Here is a 16,425-nt window from a genome sequence, read left to right on the forward strand (position 1 = left end):
AATTATTAATTACTTAATATATTAATTTAAGATTATTAATTACATGTACTCAAAACAAATATAAATGTAACCAAACACGATGTCACTTTTTTTATCATATTTAAACTAATTTCTTGAAAAACCACAAAACGTAATTTCAAAATCGATTTCAAAATATTTTTAAGACAATATTATTTTCATTTTTGTATTGAAAATAAAACTATTTTAAAAATATTACCAAACTGGCCTTAAGAATAAGAATAATAATAATAATAATAATAATAATAATAATAATAACAATTATAACAACAGTAACAATAATAAGAATAATAATAATTATAATTATAATAATAATAATAATAATAATTATTATTATTATAATTATAATAACAATAATTATAATTATAATAATTATAACAATAATAATTATTATTATTATAATAATAATTATTATTATACAACAATAACAACAACAACAACTCAACCCATCCCATTCAAGTTCCTAGCAGATTGACCCGACGACGACAACAACTTAACCCATCCCATCCCATTCAAGTTCCTAGCAGACCCGCCGACGACAACAACAACAACAACTCAACCCATTCAAGTTCCTAGCAGATTGACCCGACAACGACAACAACAACAACAACTCAACCCATCCCATTCAAGTTCCTAGCAGATTGACCCGACAACAACAACTCAACCCATTCAAGTTCCTAGCAGATTGACCCGGAATCCTTGCTCACTGGGGCACTTAATCAAACACTTTGAGGGCAGGAACAAACACCGCTCACCTTAAACAAACAATTTTAATACAAGTTTCACCTTTCTCCATACCCAAAAGCTCAACGGCAACTTTCTCCGGAACTACTTTTTTTTTTTTTTCCTTATTTATCTCTTGATTCACTGAACGAATGAATTTGTTCAAGAAAAAAAAAAACCGTTTTGTTTCCTCAAACTGGTTATTTTTGTCTTTTTTTTTACATTATTTTCATTTAAGGGTATTTTAGGTATCTTAGACATAAATAGAGCTTTGATTAAGAAGGGTATGAATTTATACATCGACTGTAATTGTTTTTATTATTTATTATTTTTTCAATTTTCTTACTCGTTTATGCAGAGAGCAAACACTTTGTGCGCGCGCTCATTTCGTAAAACATGGAAGAATTGCAGAGAGCTCTGAGCTCTAGAGGTTTAACAGTTTCGACTCTCCCAGAGAAAGGCCGCTGCCTCTTCACCACCCGAGACTTCCGTCCTGGTCGCTCCTTCTCTCTCTCAATATATATATATATATATCTCTTTCTGATCTCAATTTCTCCTCTTCCAAATGCTTACTTTCTGATTCAACAACAAACCTAACTAAAATCTCAAAAAGAAGAAAAAACGAGGATATTTGGCTGGATAATTCAAACCAGAATCATAGTTCATAATTTAAATGGTTCATCATTAGCTACGGTGTATTTTAAAAAAAAAATACACGTAAATCAAAAATAGTTATAATCACATTATTCCAATCACCAAACGTCTCATAAACTTCTTGGTGTTTTTTCAGGCGAAGTTATTATAAGCGAAAAGCCTTATGTTTGCGCGCCGAACAAGTCCGGTGATGGTGTTGAGTGGAGGTGTGATGGATGCTTCGGGACGACTAACCTCAAAAGGTGCTCCACTTGTCAAGTTGCCTGGTATTGTGGAAGCAATTGTCAGGTATCAATGTAACAGATTTTTTTTTTCTCTCTTGAATGCATTTTTCATTTTCGGGATGATTCGAATGTATAGTTTGCATTATTAGAAAATGCAATCCAATATTGACTTACATCTGAAGAGCTTTTGGGAGAACTGATAACTGACATGGTGATCTTGATATAACTTCTGAACTTGTTAAAAAATGAGGATTTAAACCTGTCTTGGTTGGTACTTGGTGGGAGAGAAAAGGAGAAGGTTCGATCCCCAAGGAGTTGGCTCAATGGCGAATCACTTGGACTTAGTGCCTCAGGAAGCATTAGGTCTAAGTGCTATCAATTCCTTGAGGCCATGCCCGCGATTTAGACGATCCATGTGGAGGGGGCGCTTTGCATGGATCCCGTGGATTAGTTGGGACAAAGTCTCGGAACCGCAGTTATCCAAAAAAAAAAAAAAAAAGGGAGAAGGAAAGAGAGGGATGAGGGATTAGTGGAAGGATTCTGGGACTGTAATTCTTTAGTAGGAGAGAAGAGATGAGGGAGTGGACTGGACGGGGGATTTCAAATCTTTCAAAGAATGCCAGTTTCAATCTTTCTCAGTATAAAGAGATTAGAAAAGGGGAGTCATGCCAGAAGATAGGACTTTCCCTTTCTCATCACTTTCCTCACTTGAGTTATGTACCTCTTTCCTTCCTATTTTCTTTCCTTCTTACCAAACACAGACTTAAATGTTGGCAGACGTCCTGGTGGCTTAGGCCTTTTGGGAGAATTGAATTGAATCAATTAATGAATTAAGATGAATTACTTTTTCAGAAGGAGGAGTGGAAATTGCATCGTCTTGAATGTGATGCGCTGTCAAAGCTTGATAAGGACAAGAGAAAATCTGTCACACCTTCTATACGTCTCATGCTCAGGCTCTACCTTAGGAGGAAATTTGAAGCTGAGAGGGTAAACTATTTTCTTTCTTAGTTTTAGGTTATCTCTTCGAGGTATACGAGTTTTTATTATATGCATAACAATTTCTAAACTGGGTATTCAAAATTTTGATCTTTTGTGTGATGTATTGCATGATCATCTAATTTTTCACTCGTTGCTCTCAATTCCTGCTAGGTCATCCCAGCTACTGCTATGGAAAACTACAAGTTGGTGGAGGCATTGGTGTCTCGTATCCCTTTTCATTTGTATTTTGGTCCAATAAGCTCATTTATTTCTTATCTCAAGTTTATTTTCAATTTTAAATTGTTCTACCTTGATATTGCGTAAAAGATATGTCCGACATTGAGGAGAAGCAACTCGTGTTATATGCTCAGATGGCTAACCTTGTCAACTTGATTCTTCAGTTGCCTGATATCAACATCAAAGAGATTGCTGAAAACTTTTCCAAGGTTACTTGATAAAACAGTTTTACAAATAATTCCCATCATGATGAATTATAAACTTTTTTGCCCGCTTCATCACTTGTAAATATAGGAGTACCCTTCTTCTCTAAAATTGCTAATTATTTAACCCACTAGGAATCCTTGGTGATTTTATTTAAAAATTTTCTTTTTATTGGGTTTCAATCTTTGGATGAAGGCTATATGAAATATGCTTCTTCTACAACCATGCAGCTTGCATGCAATGCACATACGATCTGTGATAGTGAATTAAGACCTCTCGGGACTGGACTGTTTCCCGTCATTTCAATTATTAATCACAGGTAACTGTTAGTTTACTGATCATAAGTAGCTATAGTAGCTATTTTAGTTGCGTGATTTGTTTTAGATAACATCCTCTTGCTGTCAGTCTGTTAAATTTTTGTGGTGCTGCAGCTGCTTGCCGAATTCGGTTTTGGTATTTGAAGGAAGGTCAGCTGTGGTACGTGCTGTGCAACATATACGCAAAGATTCCGAGGTAATATAGTCAAAGTATTTGTAATTGGATTCCAACTTGAACAAAAACTTTTCATATATGATAATCATGTTAAGAACATGTATTCCTGATCATAGAGGAATTGGGGCTTGTATCTTTGACTGGTTATCCTCCGAAGTTAACTTTGTAGATAGTTCAAATATCGCACAGCTTTAGTCAAGAGTGTTGTACTATTAGATGAAACTCAGATGTTTGTCCTCTCCCCTAGATGAACTTCACATGTCATTTATCCTGTCTATTCCCAGGGGTCTACCCTTCCTATTGCTGAAGACCTTTGAAGAAGGTCCATTGTCATTAATGAATATGGAAGACCCTGAGAGAATGCTAAAGAAATATGCTGGATTTAATGATTTATGTGAAAGAAGAGTTCCATTGTCATTAATGAATATGGAAGACCCTGAGAGAATGCTAAAGAAATATGCTGGATTTAATGATTTATGTGAAAAAAGAGTCTTTCTATTTGACATTTAAAAGGTAGGAATCTTGTGTGAAGAAGCCATAAAACAAGTAAGCCAAGATAATTTCAAAGTTCTAAAGAATAATCTAGTGCAGAATTCTGAAAACAAATTTTACCTAAAGGCAGAGGGTTGTGAAGCTATCAAAACGCACACATCTCCTAATGGATTACTCAGTATAACTCAGTAGTTTATAGTAGTTATGAGTTTGTTTGCAATCTCTTATTATTCAAAGACGCATATATTTACTCTAGTATGATTTTTAGTTACTAACAAACTTAGTGAAAAAACTGAGTAACTTTTTGGGACTTGTTCAGAAACCCAGACTGCTTTCATTTGGGCACTGGCACAATGTTTCCACGAAAGTCCAGCTGCCACCTTTTTGCCTTGCTTAGAGCTTGCACCATCATACTCTTTTCTTTATAGAAGATACCAGAATAATGTAGGTATGTTACATTTAAATTGATGCAGTGTCAGTATTTCTTTCCATTTCAGATTTATTCTCTACCCTAAAATGCATAAACCACAGGTCCATCTCCTAGTTGCTCCTCCAAAATATTGAATTTTCAATTGCTCCTGGATGAAGCAACATCAAATTTAACTTACTCTGTAACAAGTCACATAAGAAACTTTTGAAATGTCAATAAAGTAGAGTTAAACCTGTATAAATTAATTGGAAGCTGGGTTTACAGATGTAAATGAGTTTCAACCGTGTGAAGATCTCCGCTTAGAACCACAGTATGGTGACGTGCCTTTGTTACTTTTTATATTTTCCCCTTGGACCATCTGCTATGTTGCACAAAACGGTTTTTGCGACAAGATTCCTTGCAATGAATACTATAGCATAGTAGTGAGAATCCTAGATTTTGATTTGTCCTCCTTGATGGCAGGAAGCTTCTCTTTGTGATCCATTCTATAAACTATTAAGTCCTTCACTGGAAGCATTATTCTGATTGGTTAAAATGTATTCATTTTTTCTGCAGTGTTTTGTCAAGTCCTATTGCTATATTCTTTACTTTCCTGCATATAATTCTGCTGTCATTAGTGAATGCACACACATTGCGCAGATGCATATACACGTGTATGGTTATCATAGGAAAAATATTACATCTCCCTAGCTATCATAATATTGATTTGAAGTTTACTCTTCCAATGATCCAATCTCGATCTGTAAAATTGCTTACGCGTGAGCTTTTAATGTTATTTTGTTAGGTGTTGATAAGTTATATAGAAACTGCTGGAAGCACTATGACTCGCCAGAAGGCCTTAAAAGAACAATACCTTTTCACTTGCAACTGTCTTCGCTGCATCAAACTGGTACTTGAAAATTTAGCTCCTTTCCCACCCTTTTTTTTTTCTCTCTTTTTGCCAGGAAGTTAGCTTCGTTTTAGACCCCCTTGTGCCCTTGTTGGTTAATAAAACCATTTTGCTACTCAAAGGGCCAATCTGATGATATCCAAGAAAGTGCAATTCTAGAAGGTTACCAATGTAAGAATGTCGGATGTGATGGCTTCTTGCTCCGTGATTCTGGTATGTGATCACTTCAAGTGAGATTGATAACGAAAAAAGAATAATTGTTAATAAAAGTTGGGTAGACTGAGTGACTATTTTTGCATCCCTGAAATCTCAATATGCAGATAATATAGGATTCATATGCCAACTATGTGGACTTGTTAGGAGCAAGGAAGAAATAAAGGCAATAGCAAGTGAAATAAAATCATGGACGGACAAGGCTCTTACTTCCTCTTCCTCACAAAGTATCCTTTTACATTGTATGTGCAATTTTGCTAACGACTATATAAATCCTTTTAGGCATTATGATATTCCTACTGATATGATTAGGTCTTTAGAATTCATAACAATATCAATCAAGTAAATTTGGTCATGTGAGTTAACAATGTATGGCGTGTATTAATATTGAGAGAAGTTACTCCTTTGACTGAGTTTAGATTATCAAGAAGCAATCTCTATGTATATGAAAATTGAGGAGCTCCAGAGGAAATTGTGCCATCAATTTTCAATCAGTTTGATGCAAACTCGAGAGAAGCTTTTAAAGGTACATTTTACGCTTGCTTTCTCCTTTTAACGTCTCTTTTTTTTCCCCCCTATTTTTCCTGGAGGGAAATACATGTGTTATTCCCATATGCTCTAAAAGAGTTCTTAAAGTACTGTTGGTAATAGAATTGTATTTTTCTTCAGTTGTTCATGGAGTTGCAGGATTGGAGGGAAGCACTGGCATATTGCAGACTGACCATTCCAGTATACGAAAGTATGTTGCATTTCAAGTCAAATCCATAATGAAAATGTGGAAAAAAAAAAAAAAAACCTACTTATTCTAAGTTGGTAGTCTAAAGTGGCTTGAAAAAAAAATGCTGGTAATTTAAGGAGGTAGTTCTTATCATTCCCAAGACAAAAATATAAGATTTGTGCTTGAGACATCCCAATTTACTCATGAAAATGCTGGTTTATTGATGAAATGTTTCTTAGACAACTCCTAATTCCAGCTTGAAATTGAACTGATATAACAAAGAGTAGTTTGTTTGTATCTCAAACTAGAAGATACTGCAAAGCTTTTCTTGATTGATTGTACATCTGGGATTGGCATATATTGACCTCATGAAGTAATAAATAGTGCACTTTTTACACTTGAACTATGCACTTTATGTTTTCACTTCGAATCTCGAGTTGATTGAATGTTACCAGGCTTATTGAATTTGATCCTTGTACTGCAGGAGTATATCCAGGATTTCATCCTTTGCTTGGCTTGCAATATTATACATGTGGGAAACTTGAATGGTTAGCATATATCTGCTCAAGTTCTATATTCCAGTTCCTTCCTCATATTTATTTCTCAGTTCTTAGGTGCTATGGTTAATTATGATGTCCATAATGATTTATGAGAGATCTAATCTTTCACTGCGTTTACAAGTATAACCTCAAATTCAAACCTATGCTTGAGAATCCAAACGAATTAATTTTCTTGTTATGTACCACAGTATATGCTGCTAAAGTGTTGTGTGCAAGACATTTATCTGCACCAATTTTTTCGATAAATTAAAATACTATTCTAAGCACTTCGTTTTTTTTTTCTTTTTTCTTTTTTTTTTCTTTTCTGTCTAAGAAGCTAAATCGTGACATTTGTGTTTGGGCATTATTGAAAGATAATATTTGGTTGTTCTTACAGGTTACTAGGGGACACAGAGAATGCTGTAAAATCTCTGACAAAGGCAGTTGATATACTCAGAATTACTCATGGAACCACAACACCTTTTATGAAGGAGCTCTTCATGAAATTGGATGAAGCTCGTGCTGAAGCATCTTATAAACTTTCATCGAAAGAAGACGAATGAAAATATCCGTTTCCGTTGCCTGCCTTTAATGGAATTTCCATTGAATTGGTAGACTCCATTACTCGTGGTTTCTTGCTTCAAAACTCCTAAGAACGTACGTCGGAGATTTTATTATTATTATTATTATTATTATTATTATTATTATTTTTCAGAACTCGTTGAGCATCCTGTCATAACCATAGTTAGATAGTTCCATCCATCTAATGGACTACCTGTTGCATAACCGGTTTTGTTAATGTAGCAAATATGAAACAACATCCTAGGAAACTCAGAATCGATTTTTTTTTTTTTTTTCAAGCAAGTTCCAAGTGTTTCAGAAACATCTTGAAACATTAGTAGGATTTGAATACCCTAATATTTTTGAACGAATTTTGGAGTTTGGAAAAAGCTTTGAGAAAAATTCTAAATTTGGGCTTGAAGCAAAAATTCTCACTTTGCTCCGGACAAGTTCTGTTGTGCATTTAAACTACTTGCCCATATATTTCATAGGTTTGAACAAAAATTCAATTTAAAAAAAAAATAATAGAAAAAAAAGGTTTGTGCGTTCAAGATAGTAAGTTTAACTTCAGCACTTTTAATGAAAGCACGTTTTAGTGTCTCTTGAAGCGATTAGAATGAAATCTAATTTAGGAAGGATTCGATACATAAGTTTTCACAACCCCAACATCAATAACTGTAAGAGTACCGTTAAGGGCATATATAGTTTACTTAACTCTAAAGCCGGTAGATAGGTTTTTTTTTTTTTTTTTTTTTTTTTTTTTTTGAAAGAAAAAAAAAAAAAAAAACAAATAAAATAAAAGCAGGCGAGTAGTTAACAGTTAATATAATCCACTAACCACTGTTTAGTATAGTCCACTGACCACTGTACATAAATTTAAAGAATATGTCTAGTTGATTATCATGCTGCAATAAAGCAACGTGTATCGAAAACAACACACCAAAAATGCCAGGGACAAAGGATGGTAATTACACGATTCAATTCCTCATGAACTTCAAGATAAAACAAGTTAAAAACAGCCGAGAAGGATATTACACATTACTACAAAATGATGGAAGCAAATCACCATAACCAAGAACGATTCTTGGAGAACCAAAGAACAACTCACAAAACTGAGGATGTTTTCGGAAGTGAGTCGCAGGTCGGTGCAGAATTTAAGTTGTTTGTTCTTTCGCCTATTCTTTCTCCGAGCTTGCTAATTGCCTTTCCAGCTGATAGAAAAGTTTTGATACATGGGAGAGCAACTTACGCTGTTGCTCGTGTGATGACAATAACTGAGAGGTTATTAGCGAGTCCGGGGCCTTAAGCAGTTCTTGTAGCTGAGAACATAGGTTTAAAGCTTCCGTGTCACATTTACAAGCATTGGAAATAAGCTGCAGCAGTCTACAACTTTGGTCTTGAGACGCAGATTGATGGAGCGGAATCGGAGGAACAAGAAAGGGATGCTGAAGCAACTGGGGAATCCTCCACCTTTCACTGCGGTCCCATGCGAGACACTTTTTCATGATATCAAGAAGCCAAGGATTCGAGACTGGTTCATACCTGATTTCATGGTTTGGATCTGTTATAACTTTGAACTTTGCCCAGAATGTTTTATAATCTGAAAAGGGCGTCCTCCCATAAACCATCTGATAAAGTATGCAACCAAGAGACCAAATGTCTGATGGTCGACCGCACTTGATAGGGTTTCCATTAGCATCATTTTCATTGCACATGAATGCTTCAGGAGACATGTAGCTCAATGTACCGACCTGCCAAAAGAAGGGGAAAAAAAAAAACGCTATTTATTAATCAAAAGTGTGCCAAACAATTACATTACACCATACAGGATTTTAGGTATGGCGAGTAACAAAATGTATCAGGTTAAAGAGGAGAATGTTTTCTAGCAGTAAGAGAATTATCAGCAGTGGTAATAGATATTATTAAAGACTCTGGTCAATTGAGCAAGGAGTAAATATAACAAGAAAATGACATAAATATATTATATATCGAATTACTTTAGTACCGCCCAGAAAAGCAGAGTGGATTTACAACCTCACACGAGTCAGATTTTTATTTTATACAAACGAAATCCAACATCAACGAACTAAAACAATCTGAGCAAGAAAAGAAACCAAGAATGTAACTACCAAAACCCATGGCCGAAAACTTTTAACTTCATATGAGAAATCAATTTTGATTACAAAGATAATGGGATAGATATCTAAACAACTCCAAAATTTTTAAATTGGCAAAGTTAACTCTTGCACCTTGATGACGTCAGTCACGATAAACACCATTCCAATTCCAAACGAACTGATATATACACTTAATGAGCAACCACAACAAATATAACGATTATACAAATAAGTGAAAAATTAATGAACTTTATTGCTAAATTTCGTTGACAATAGAAATTTAAGACATCGTCATTAAATTATGTGGTTACTCTTTATTCACAAGGACAATAATCTGAATCAGGTATTCTTCTACAGTATTTCCAGCTGACATAACACGGAAGTGGATGATTGCAAAGGGAGAATTACCTGTGAATCTCTTTGGATATTTGTAGTATCACTCATTATGGCTTTGGCTATTCCAAAATCAATCAACTTCAGGGAGCCTTTTACCAGGAGGAAATTGGCTGGCTTCAAGTCAGAGTGCACAATACGCTCCTCATGTATAGTGCTCACGGCTAGAAGAATTTGCTGCCAAAGGTTTTTTTTTTTTTTTTAAATGTTCCTTACAGTTTAAACAATCACCAAAAGGCAAAAGCTAGGCAAATTGTTGCCCCGCGTAAAAATTAATTTACCTAGTTTCTAGCCAAAAATTAAAACAATAATTTACTAAGTTATGCTGAGACAATCCAATTGCAAAGTACAACAGCAGACCAAATCTTATGTGAAGCATAATAGATGAATTCAACTGCTAAGGACACTCAAAAAGCTCACAGGAAGATTCAACACTGCAGTCCTTCAAATACTTGCAAAAAAATAACAAAAAAAAAAAAAAAGGGTAAAGGGCATTCAATGTAATACGTTCAACTCCAAAAAGATCCAAAGTTTGACCTATATATTGAACAAAGAGTACAAGCAAGAAATGACTGTCTTTGTACATACAAGAATGAGCAAATCGGCCATCATCTTAATAAGTATAAAAGAGAATAGAAATCCAGAAAATATTAGCGATAACCAACAAAGGGAGAGGGAAATTAACTAAGAACCTGCCAGTAGAATCGAAGCCAGTTGTCATCTATGGTCTGTTTGGAGCCATCAATTTCCTTCCACCTCTGGCAAAGCATGTGAGCCAAATCAATTTCTCCGTACTCAAGGACCATGTATATATGTCCATCATCCTTGACTCTACCATCTTTGTTACTCATGGAACCATTCATGACTTCCCGGAGCAGAGCGCTATCTGTCACCTACAAACAAAGAGCAGGCAAAATATTCCCTTTTAATATTAAAAAGAAAATTGAGATAAACGCAGGTAAAAGAGCGTTACAATAGTGTGAAATTTTAACATTTTGTTAAGACCATTTGGTAAAATATTACTAGAGCCAACATCAAAAAAGAAAGAAAAACAGAGAAGTAATTCAGAAATTTTAAGACTTTTTACGTCTTATTTTTTTTCTTGTCATAAACGCATTCACACTTTGTTGTAACTCTAACGATAGTACGTATCACCAAAAAGGAAAAATAATATAAATACAAATATACACACACACACATATCTTCTTGAGTACTACAGTTAAAGAAAAGCGGAGAACTCGTCATGTTAAAGGTAAAAAATAAAAATAAAAGTTAATTGTTTTCTCTTCCCCAATACAATGAAAGGCTAGTAGTCTTCACTTCGCTCAGCTCCTGCCAAGTCATTACTCATCAGTTTCATGAATCTATGCAAAAGATCACATATAGACCAACTTAGACCACTGCTTGGTCGTGTCAAGGTATCTCATAAAATATCCCTGATCCAATTGCTATTACCCTGGCTGCTTTCTACCACCTGAAAATCAGGATTTTACAAGGAACGTATTATGTGGAACTTAATTCCATTTCAGCTGACTTCTTCTATTTGGCTGTTTTCTCTGTTGCATTTTCTTAGGCATGGATGCAAGTATATATGCACAAAAAGGAGAAACTATGTAACAGTAATATAAGGACCTTCAAGGACTAACATTATCAATTGATGGTTCAAAGCGAGTGTACCTCGTAGTCTATTAGCTGTATAATATTGTGCTTTCCTTTCAGTCTATTTAAATACTCAATTTCCTGACAAAACCCATAAGCAGTGGCATAATCACGTCCTCTGAGCTTGATCTTTTTTAGAGCATATATTGTGCAATCTGATGAGATGACTTTGTGGACCTCACTGCTTCCACCGCTACCAATCTTGCCAAGCCTTTGATAGAGCTTCCCATTAACTTTAAAAAACAAGTCGGGGTCATAACTTCTTTTGCGAGGGACTGATGCACCTTTACCACTCACCGTCTTATCCTGTTTGTCTAACTTAGAAGGCTCATCCTTCATATCAGAAGAGATACCTTTGGATGAAGGAACCTGAGATTGAATATTGATGACATCAGCTGCTAATCGCTTCCCTTGAGCTGCCCTATCATCAAGAAGAGAAGGATCTCCAACAAAGCCACTTTCCTTGAGCATGCAGCCTTGTTGCACTTTAGAAATTTCATATTCCTTAACTTCCATTTGGCCATCTACTACAGAGGTAGAAGATTGTTGTGCAACAGCAATCTGATTGCTTAACATTCCACTAGTATCTTTTAAAGACGGATTTAATTGCTGCATTATCTTCCCTTGTTTTTTAGGTTGAGCATTTACACTTGGATCACTTGCAGGTTCCATTGTCACATTAGAATTGCTATGCAGTCGAGAGCAAAAAGTTGTCTGATTAAGCATTGGCGCTGAAGTTGAATGGACAGATGTTGTTGTAGCACATGATGGCCCAGCAACTGAAGATTGAGTGATAGGCTGGCTTAAGAAGTTTTTGAAATGGTGCAACTGATCCTGCACAGCATTTGTTCTCTTTGCCAACGAAGAAGAAACCCCACCATCAGATCTCGAAGTGATATCACATTCTGCGCTCTGAATATTCTGACGCTTCATCTCATGATTGATAACAGTTGATGCCTCTCCTTGATTGCTTGTAACCCGTTCCATTTCTGTCAATGCAAGTGAACTCATATGAGATGATAAGTTCTCCAATCCAGTGGCCATAATAAGATCATCGGCCCCTGCATGTAGAAAGAAGAAGGAAAGTATACAAAGAGCACAGCGACAAGTAAGGAGTTCTACGAAAGGTTAACAATCATTCTTAATGTCGGAAAATGACACATAACTTACCCTTAAGATCTGCTTGAAAAAAAAGGAAGCAAATTCTTCAAATAAACCAATTCGAAACAATTAAGTAGCTATTACCCTGGGAAATGGCTTCGCTTGCAACTGAAAATTGAACTTTTTTCTGGCCATCAACGAGTTGAGATTGCGGGTTGTTTTCTGGACCAGTGATAGGCTTGGCTTGATCTCTCTGTGCATCAAATGGGTTTAAGCTTTCATCAAAGGCTTCTGTAATAGTGCCCGAAATGGAAGGCAGTGTAATTGATGCGTCTTCTTGAGTTTCTTTGACAGCAGCAGGCCCTCCCTTTATCTGCTTGATTGAATCTTTGACTGTATTACCCTGACTAACTGCAACAACTTCTCGAGACCTGTTGGTGTCTTCAAGAGAACCCACATTCGACTTCGAACTTTTTGATACTCTCCTCTGGGGAACTAAAGTACGCCTAGGCCCTATGCTATTTGACTGCATTACGCCTATGAATTCCTCGACACAACCATGAAAAAGAGTTTGTTTGAACATTGAGCTTTAAAAAAATAAAAATATAAGCTAAAAGGTAATTTTCAAAATGATATTAGTTGTACAAGCATTTGACAGATGTTAAATGGACACAATGAATCAATCCAAACTACCATATAAAATTCAGTCAATTGCACAATTAAACAAAAGTTCAACTTCCGAACAGATCATAAACTGAAACAAACTATAAAACCAGAAACCATAACATTTCCCAAAAAAAAAAAAAAAAAGGTAACGCAAAGTTGAGCAAACTACAATAAGAAAACCCTAAATTTAAGCTCAAAACAATCCAGAACCCGAACCAAAACACGGAGCCCTAATAATCAAAATTCCTCTGAGGAATGAAACCAGATAGAGAGATAGAGAGAGAGAGAGAAATTGAGGGAGTTACCGAGAGAGCGATGTCGCTTGAAGGCGGCCTGAACATGATGGAGGAAGTCGGGCGGCGAGGAGGAGGAAGAGAGCGACGAAGACGAAGTATAATTGGGGTTGAGATTCGTCGGCGGAAGGTTAACCTCCCTGTCCATGGCCGGATCTCAGCGGCATGTCTGAGTCTGAGTGTGAGCAGAGAGAGAAAAGAGATTGCGCATTTAAGGTTTGATGAAGATTTCTTCTTCCGCCATGGGAGGAGAGGGAAAAGCTTGTGTCTGCGAAGAGTGTATGAATTGAAAGTGAATCGGAATTGGTATTACTCTTCTCTTCTCTTCTCTTCTCTCTCTTACTCTTCTCAGTGCTCTCACAGCCACTGTCAAAGAAAGTGTCTGATTGGATTGGAGAGAGAGGGAAAGTTTTGTTTTTGAAACCTGGCCTATTTGGCGCTCCTGGTTGGAGAAGAGTCTTTCCTCAGGCTTTTTTAGATGGGCCTCATTGGAATTTGTGGTTCTGGGCTCTTTGGGCCTTGGTTTAAGGTGTCGAAGGATCTTGCCCGTTTTTGCCTTGGTCATCTTACTGTAAATTAGGCCCAATATCACTTACGACCTCAGCTTTTACCCCGTGCTGCTGTTTTTTTTTGGGGAAATCGACTTGTGTCCCCTTATTTTTGACCCATTTTATATCCCTCTATTAATATTGTGATAATTGAAATACCATGTAAATGAAAATTTCTATCACATTGATTATAAAATCATGACAGTTAAAATAATTTAATTGGCGTGGCATGATCTATTTAGGTGGACATAAAACATGATACAAATAAAATAATATATTAGCTCAATCTATAAGTAGTTTGAAAAATAACATTTTCACATGATATAAATTTGTCAAGTTATGGTTCATAGTCAGACAAATTATGGACAATTATGGACAATAACTTGTCAAGTTATGGTTCATAACCATGCAAGTTATGGACGAAAACAGTAATTTGACATATTTATTAATTTATGTAAACTATTGGCCTATTAATTTTAATTCATCTCAAGTCTTTGCCTATTTTCCTCTTTCTCTCTTTATATTTTATACTACAAGAAAGTTTGAAAGCAAATTAAAAGAAGATTATCTTTCTTTTTCTTTTCCCCTCATATAAAATGCCATTTTGCAGATCTTTCTATAGAAATAGTACAAAAAATAGTAAAGGGAGAAAGAGGGAAATAGGCCAAGACTTTAGATGAATTAAAATTAATAGGCCAATAGTTTACATAAGTTAATAAATAGACCAAATTATTATTTTCGTCCAGTTGTCTGGTTATGAACCATGACTTGGCAAGTTATTATCCATAAATCACAGTTTTTGTTGGTTATGAACCATAACTTGACAAGTTTATCCATAATTTATCTGGTTATGAACTATAACTTAACAAGTTATGACCTATTAATTTTTATAACTAAAAGTTGAACTATGTACTTTCTTAAACTTTTCATATTGCCTATTTTCTATTTTTTCCGAATAGTAAAGTGGTCAATTCGAGCCACCAGCCCAACCCTTATGAGCATATATGGCTGACCCAGTATAGCCCAGAAGCCCGTATGGGCTGGGCCGAGTCATTCTTTACTTTTATATGAAAAAATTAAAGAGAGAAAATTAGATCTATGTCATTTTAAATAATTAATGATCATTATGTCATTTTATTTTTCCTTATTAATTAAATGACAATTATTTATTCCCTCATGCCACAATGACCTCTTAGAGAAGATCTCCACATCTCCCTCACGGTGGCCACGCAAAGAAATTTCCACCACGTCAGAGGCATCTTTCTTGCATGGAGTGATCAATGACCACCGATTCTTTTCCTTTTTTTGGTAGTTTTTATTTTGTTATATTTTTGTTATTTTTGCGGTAAAAGAAGATAAGTATTCTTTAAAATGTACAAGTTTTAGATTTTCACATCTTACTCTTAATTAATAATCTTTAGTTAAAGAACTATATTAACTAAAATAGATCAAGAATAAAAAATAAAAATCTTAGAACAATACATTTAAACGGTGAGTTTATCAATTTTCTCTTTTTTTGCAGGCTTTTTTTTTATTTGTATTTTTGTTATTTATGTGGGTTTCTTGTGAGTTTTTTAAGTATTTCACTCATAAAACTATATGGTTGGCAACCCCGATATAGACAGTGTCCAATTAACGACTGTTTTTACTTCAAGCTAACACCTCATTAGTTTCGTGGAATATAAAAATGGAAAAGGACCATCTCATTAGCTCCTTGTAATTTCAAAAGAATTATTGTACTAAAGAGTTAGTGAACGTTTAGATCATGAATTTAGAACTATAATTTAGAATTATTCTCGTTTTATCATTTATGTATGTTTTTGTGAGAGAAAAATACTGTAAAGAAGTATGAATCATAATTCAAAATCAGAGACAAATACACGAAACAAACATCCCCTTATTCATAATTAATACTCTTTTGAGTTTTAACTAATATAGTATTTAACTAACAAAATATTAATTAAAAATAAAAATTTAAATGTATACACTCTAAAAAAATATTTGTCTCGTTTTATTTTCTATTTCTATTTGTTAGCCCAAGTAAAGAGCTCTAACGGGTAATACCAGGTACAATACGACGTCTCTACTAGTCAAATTCATTTATTTTTGGCTAAAAGCACCATCCAAATCCATAATAGAGACTAGAGAGATAAATAACTATTGTTCGCAAACTTCTTGTTTAAATCAGGCGACTTTATGATTTGGTGGTTTAATACCATGAAACATGTTTTAAACAACACTGTTGTGCATGCTTCGTACAAGCCACTTGATTTAAA

At 35.0% G+C, this 16,425-nt stretch overlaps 2 protein-coding genes across 4 annotated transcripts; one reads left to right on the top strand and one right to left on the bottom strand.

The window, feature by feature from the left end:
- The first annotated feature begins 1,005 nt into the window (after window positions 1-1,005).
- LOC21403055 (histone-lysine N-methyltransferase ASHR1) lies at window positions 1,006-7,473 on the top strand. Of its 2 annotated transcripts, none has more exons than XM_024162353.1 (14): window positions 1,006-1,237; window positions 1,532-1,683; window positions 2,472-2,606; window positions 2,769-2,823; window positions 2,925-3,043; window positions 3,269-3,357; window positions 3,470-3,551; window positions 5,237-5,341; window positions 5,464-5,554; window positions 5,662-5,781; window positions 5,974-6,080; window positions 6,224-6,293; window positions 6,757-6,820; window positions 7,209-7,473. In XM_024162353.1, exons 1-14 carry the CDS (start codon window positions 1,138-1,140, stop codon window positions 7,372-7,374), a joined length of 1,455 nt encoding a protein of 484 aa, XP_024018121.1. In that variant the 5' UTR covers window positions 1,006-1,137; the 3' UTR covers window positions 7,375-7,473. The 2 variants fall into 2 exon arrangements, with proteins under 2 accessions (XP_024018121.1, XP_024018122.1); XM_024162354.1 differs by having other exon boundaries at window positions 1,006-1,231.
- A 792-nt stretch (window positions 7,474-8,265) lies between these two features.
- Window positions 8,266-13,974, bottom strand: LOC21403056 (serine/threonine-protein kinase mph1). Of its 2 annotated transcripts, none has more exons than XM_024162358.1 (6): window positions 13,614-13,974; window positions 12,787-13,179; window positions 11,560-12,530; window positions 10,575-10,775; window positions 9,898-10,059; window positions 8,266-9,123 (listed from the first exon to the last, which is right to left on the bottom strand). In XM_024162358.1, exons 1-6 carry the CDS (start codon window positions 13,747-13,749, stop codon window positions 8,548-8,550), a joined length of 2,439 nt encoding a protein of 812 aa, XP_024018126.1. In that variant the 5' UTR covers window positions 13,750-13,974; the 3' UTR covers window positions 8,266-8,547. The 2 variants fall into 2 exon arrangements, with proteins under 2 accessions (XP_024018126.1, XP_010091346.1); XM_010093044.2 differs by having other exon boundaries at window positions 11,560-12,602.
- Between the last annotated feature and the right edge of the window lie 2,451 nt (window positions 13,975-16,425).

The sequence above is a fragment of the Morus notabilis genome, unplaced genomic scaffold (assembly GCF_000414095.1).
Source record: "Morus notabilis unplaced genomic scaffold, ASM41409v2 Scaffold570, whole genome shotgun sequence".
Lineage (NCBI taxonomy): Eukaryota > Viridiplantae > Streptophyta > Magnoliopsida > Rosales > Moraceae > Morus > Morus notabilis.

Excerpts from the sequence above, each read along its gene's own strand:
- LOC21403055 (XM_024162353.1), top strand. The coding sequence starts at position 1,138 with ATGGAAGAATTGCAGAGAGCTCTGAGCTCTAGAGGTTTAACAGTTTCG. Across the intron at positions 5,782-5,973 it reads TACTTCCTCTTCCTCACAAA|ATTATCAAGAAGCAATCTCT; the intron begins GTATCCTTTTAC and ends GACTGAGTTTAG. Across the intron at positions 6,294-6,756 it reads GACCATTCCAGTATACGAAA|GAGTATATCCAGGATTTCAT; the intron begins GTATGTTGCATT and ends CTTGTACTGCAG.
- LOC21403056 (XM_010093044.2), bottom strand. The coding sequence starts at position 13,749 with ATGGACAGGGAGGTTAACCTTCCGCCGACGAATCTCAACCCCAATTAT. Across the intron at positions 13,180-13,613 it reads CAAGCGACATCGCTCTCTCG|GCGTAATGCAGTCAAATAGC; the intron begins GTAACTCCCTCA and ends AGGAATTCATAG. Across the intron at positions 9,124-9,897 it reads ATATCCAAAGAGATTCACAG|GTCGGTACATTGAGCTACAT; the intron begins GTAATTCTCCCT and ends TTCTTTTGGCAG.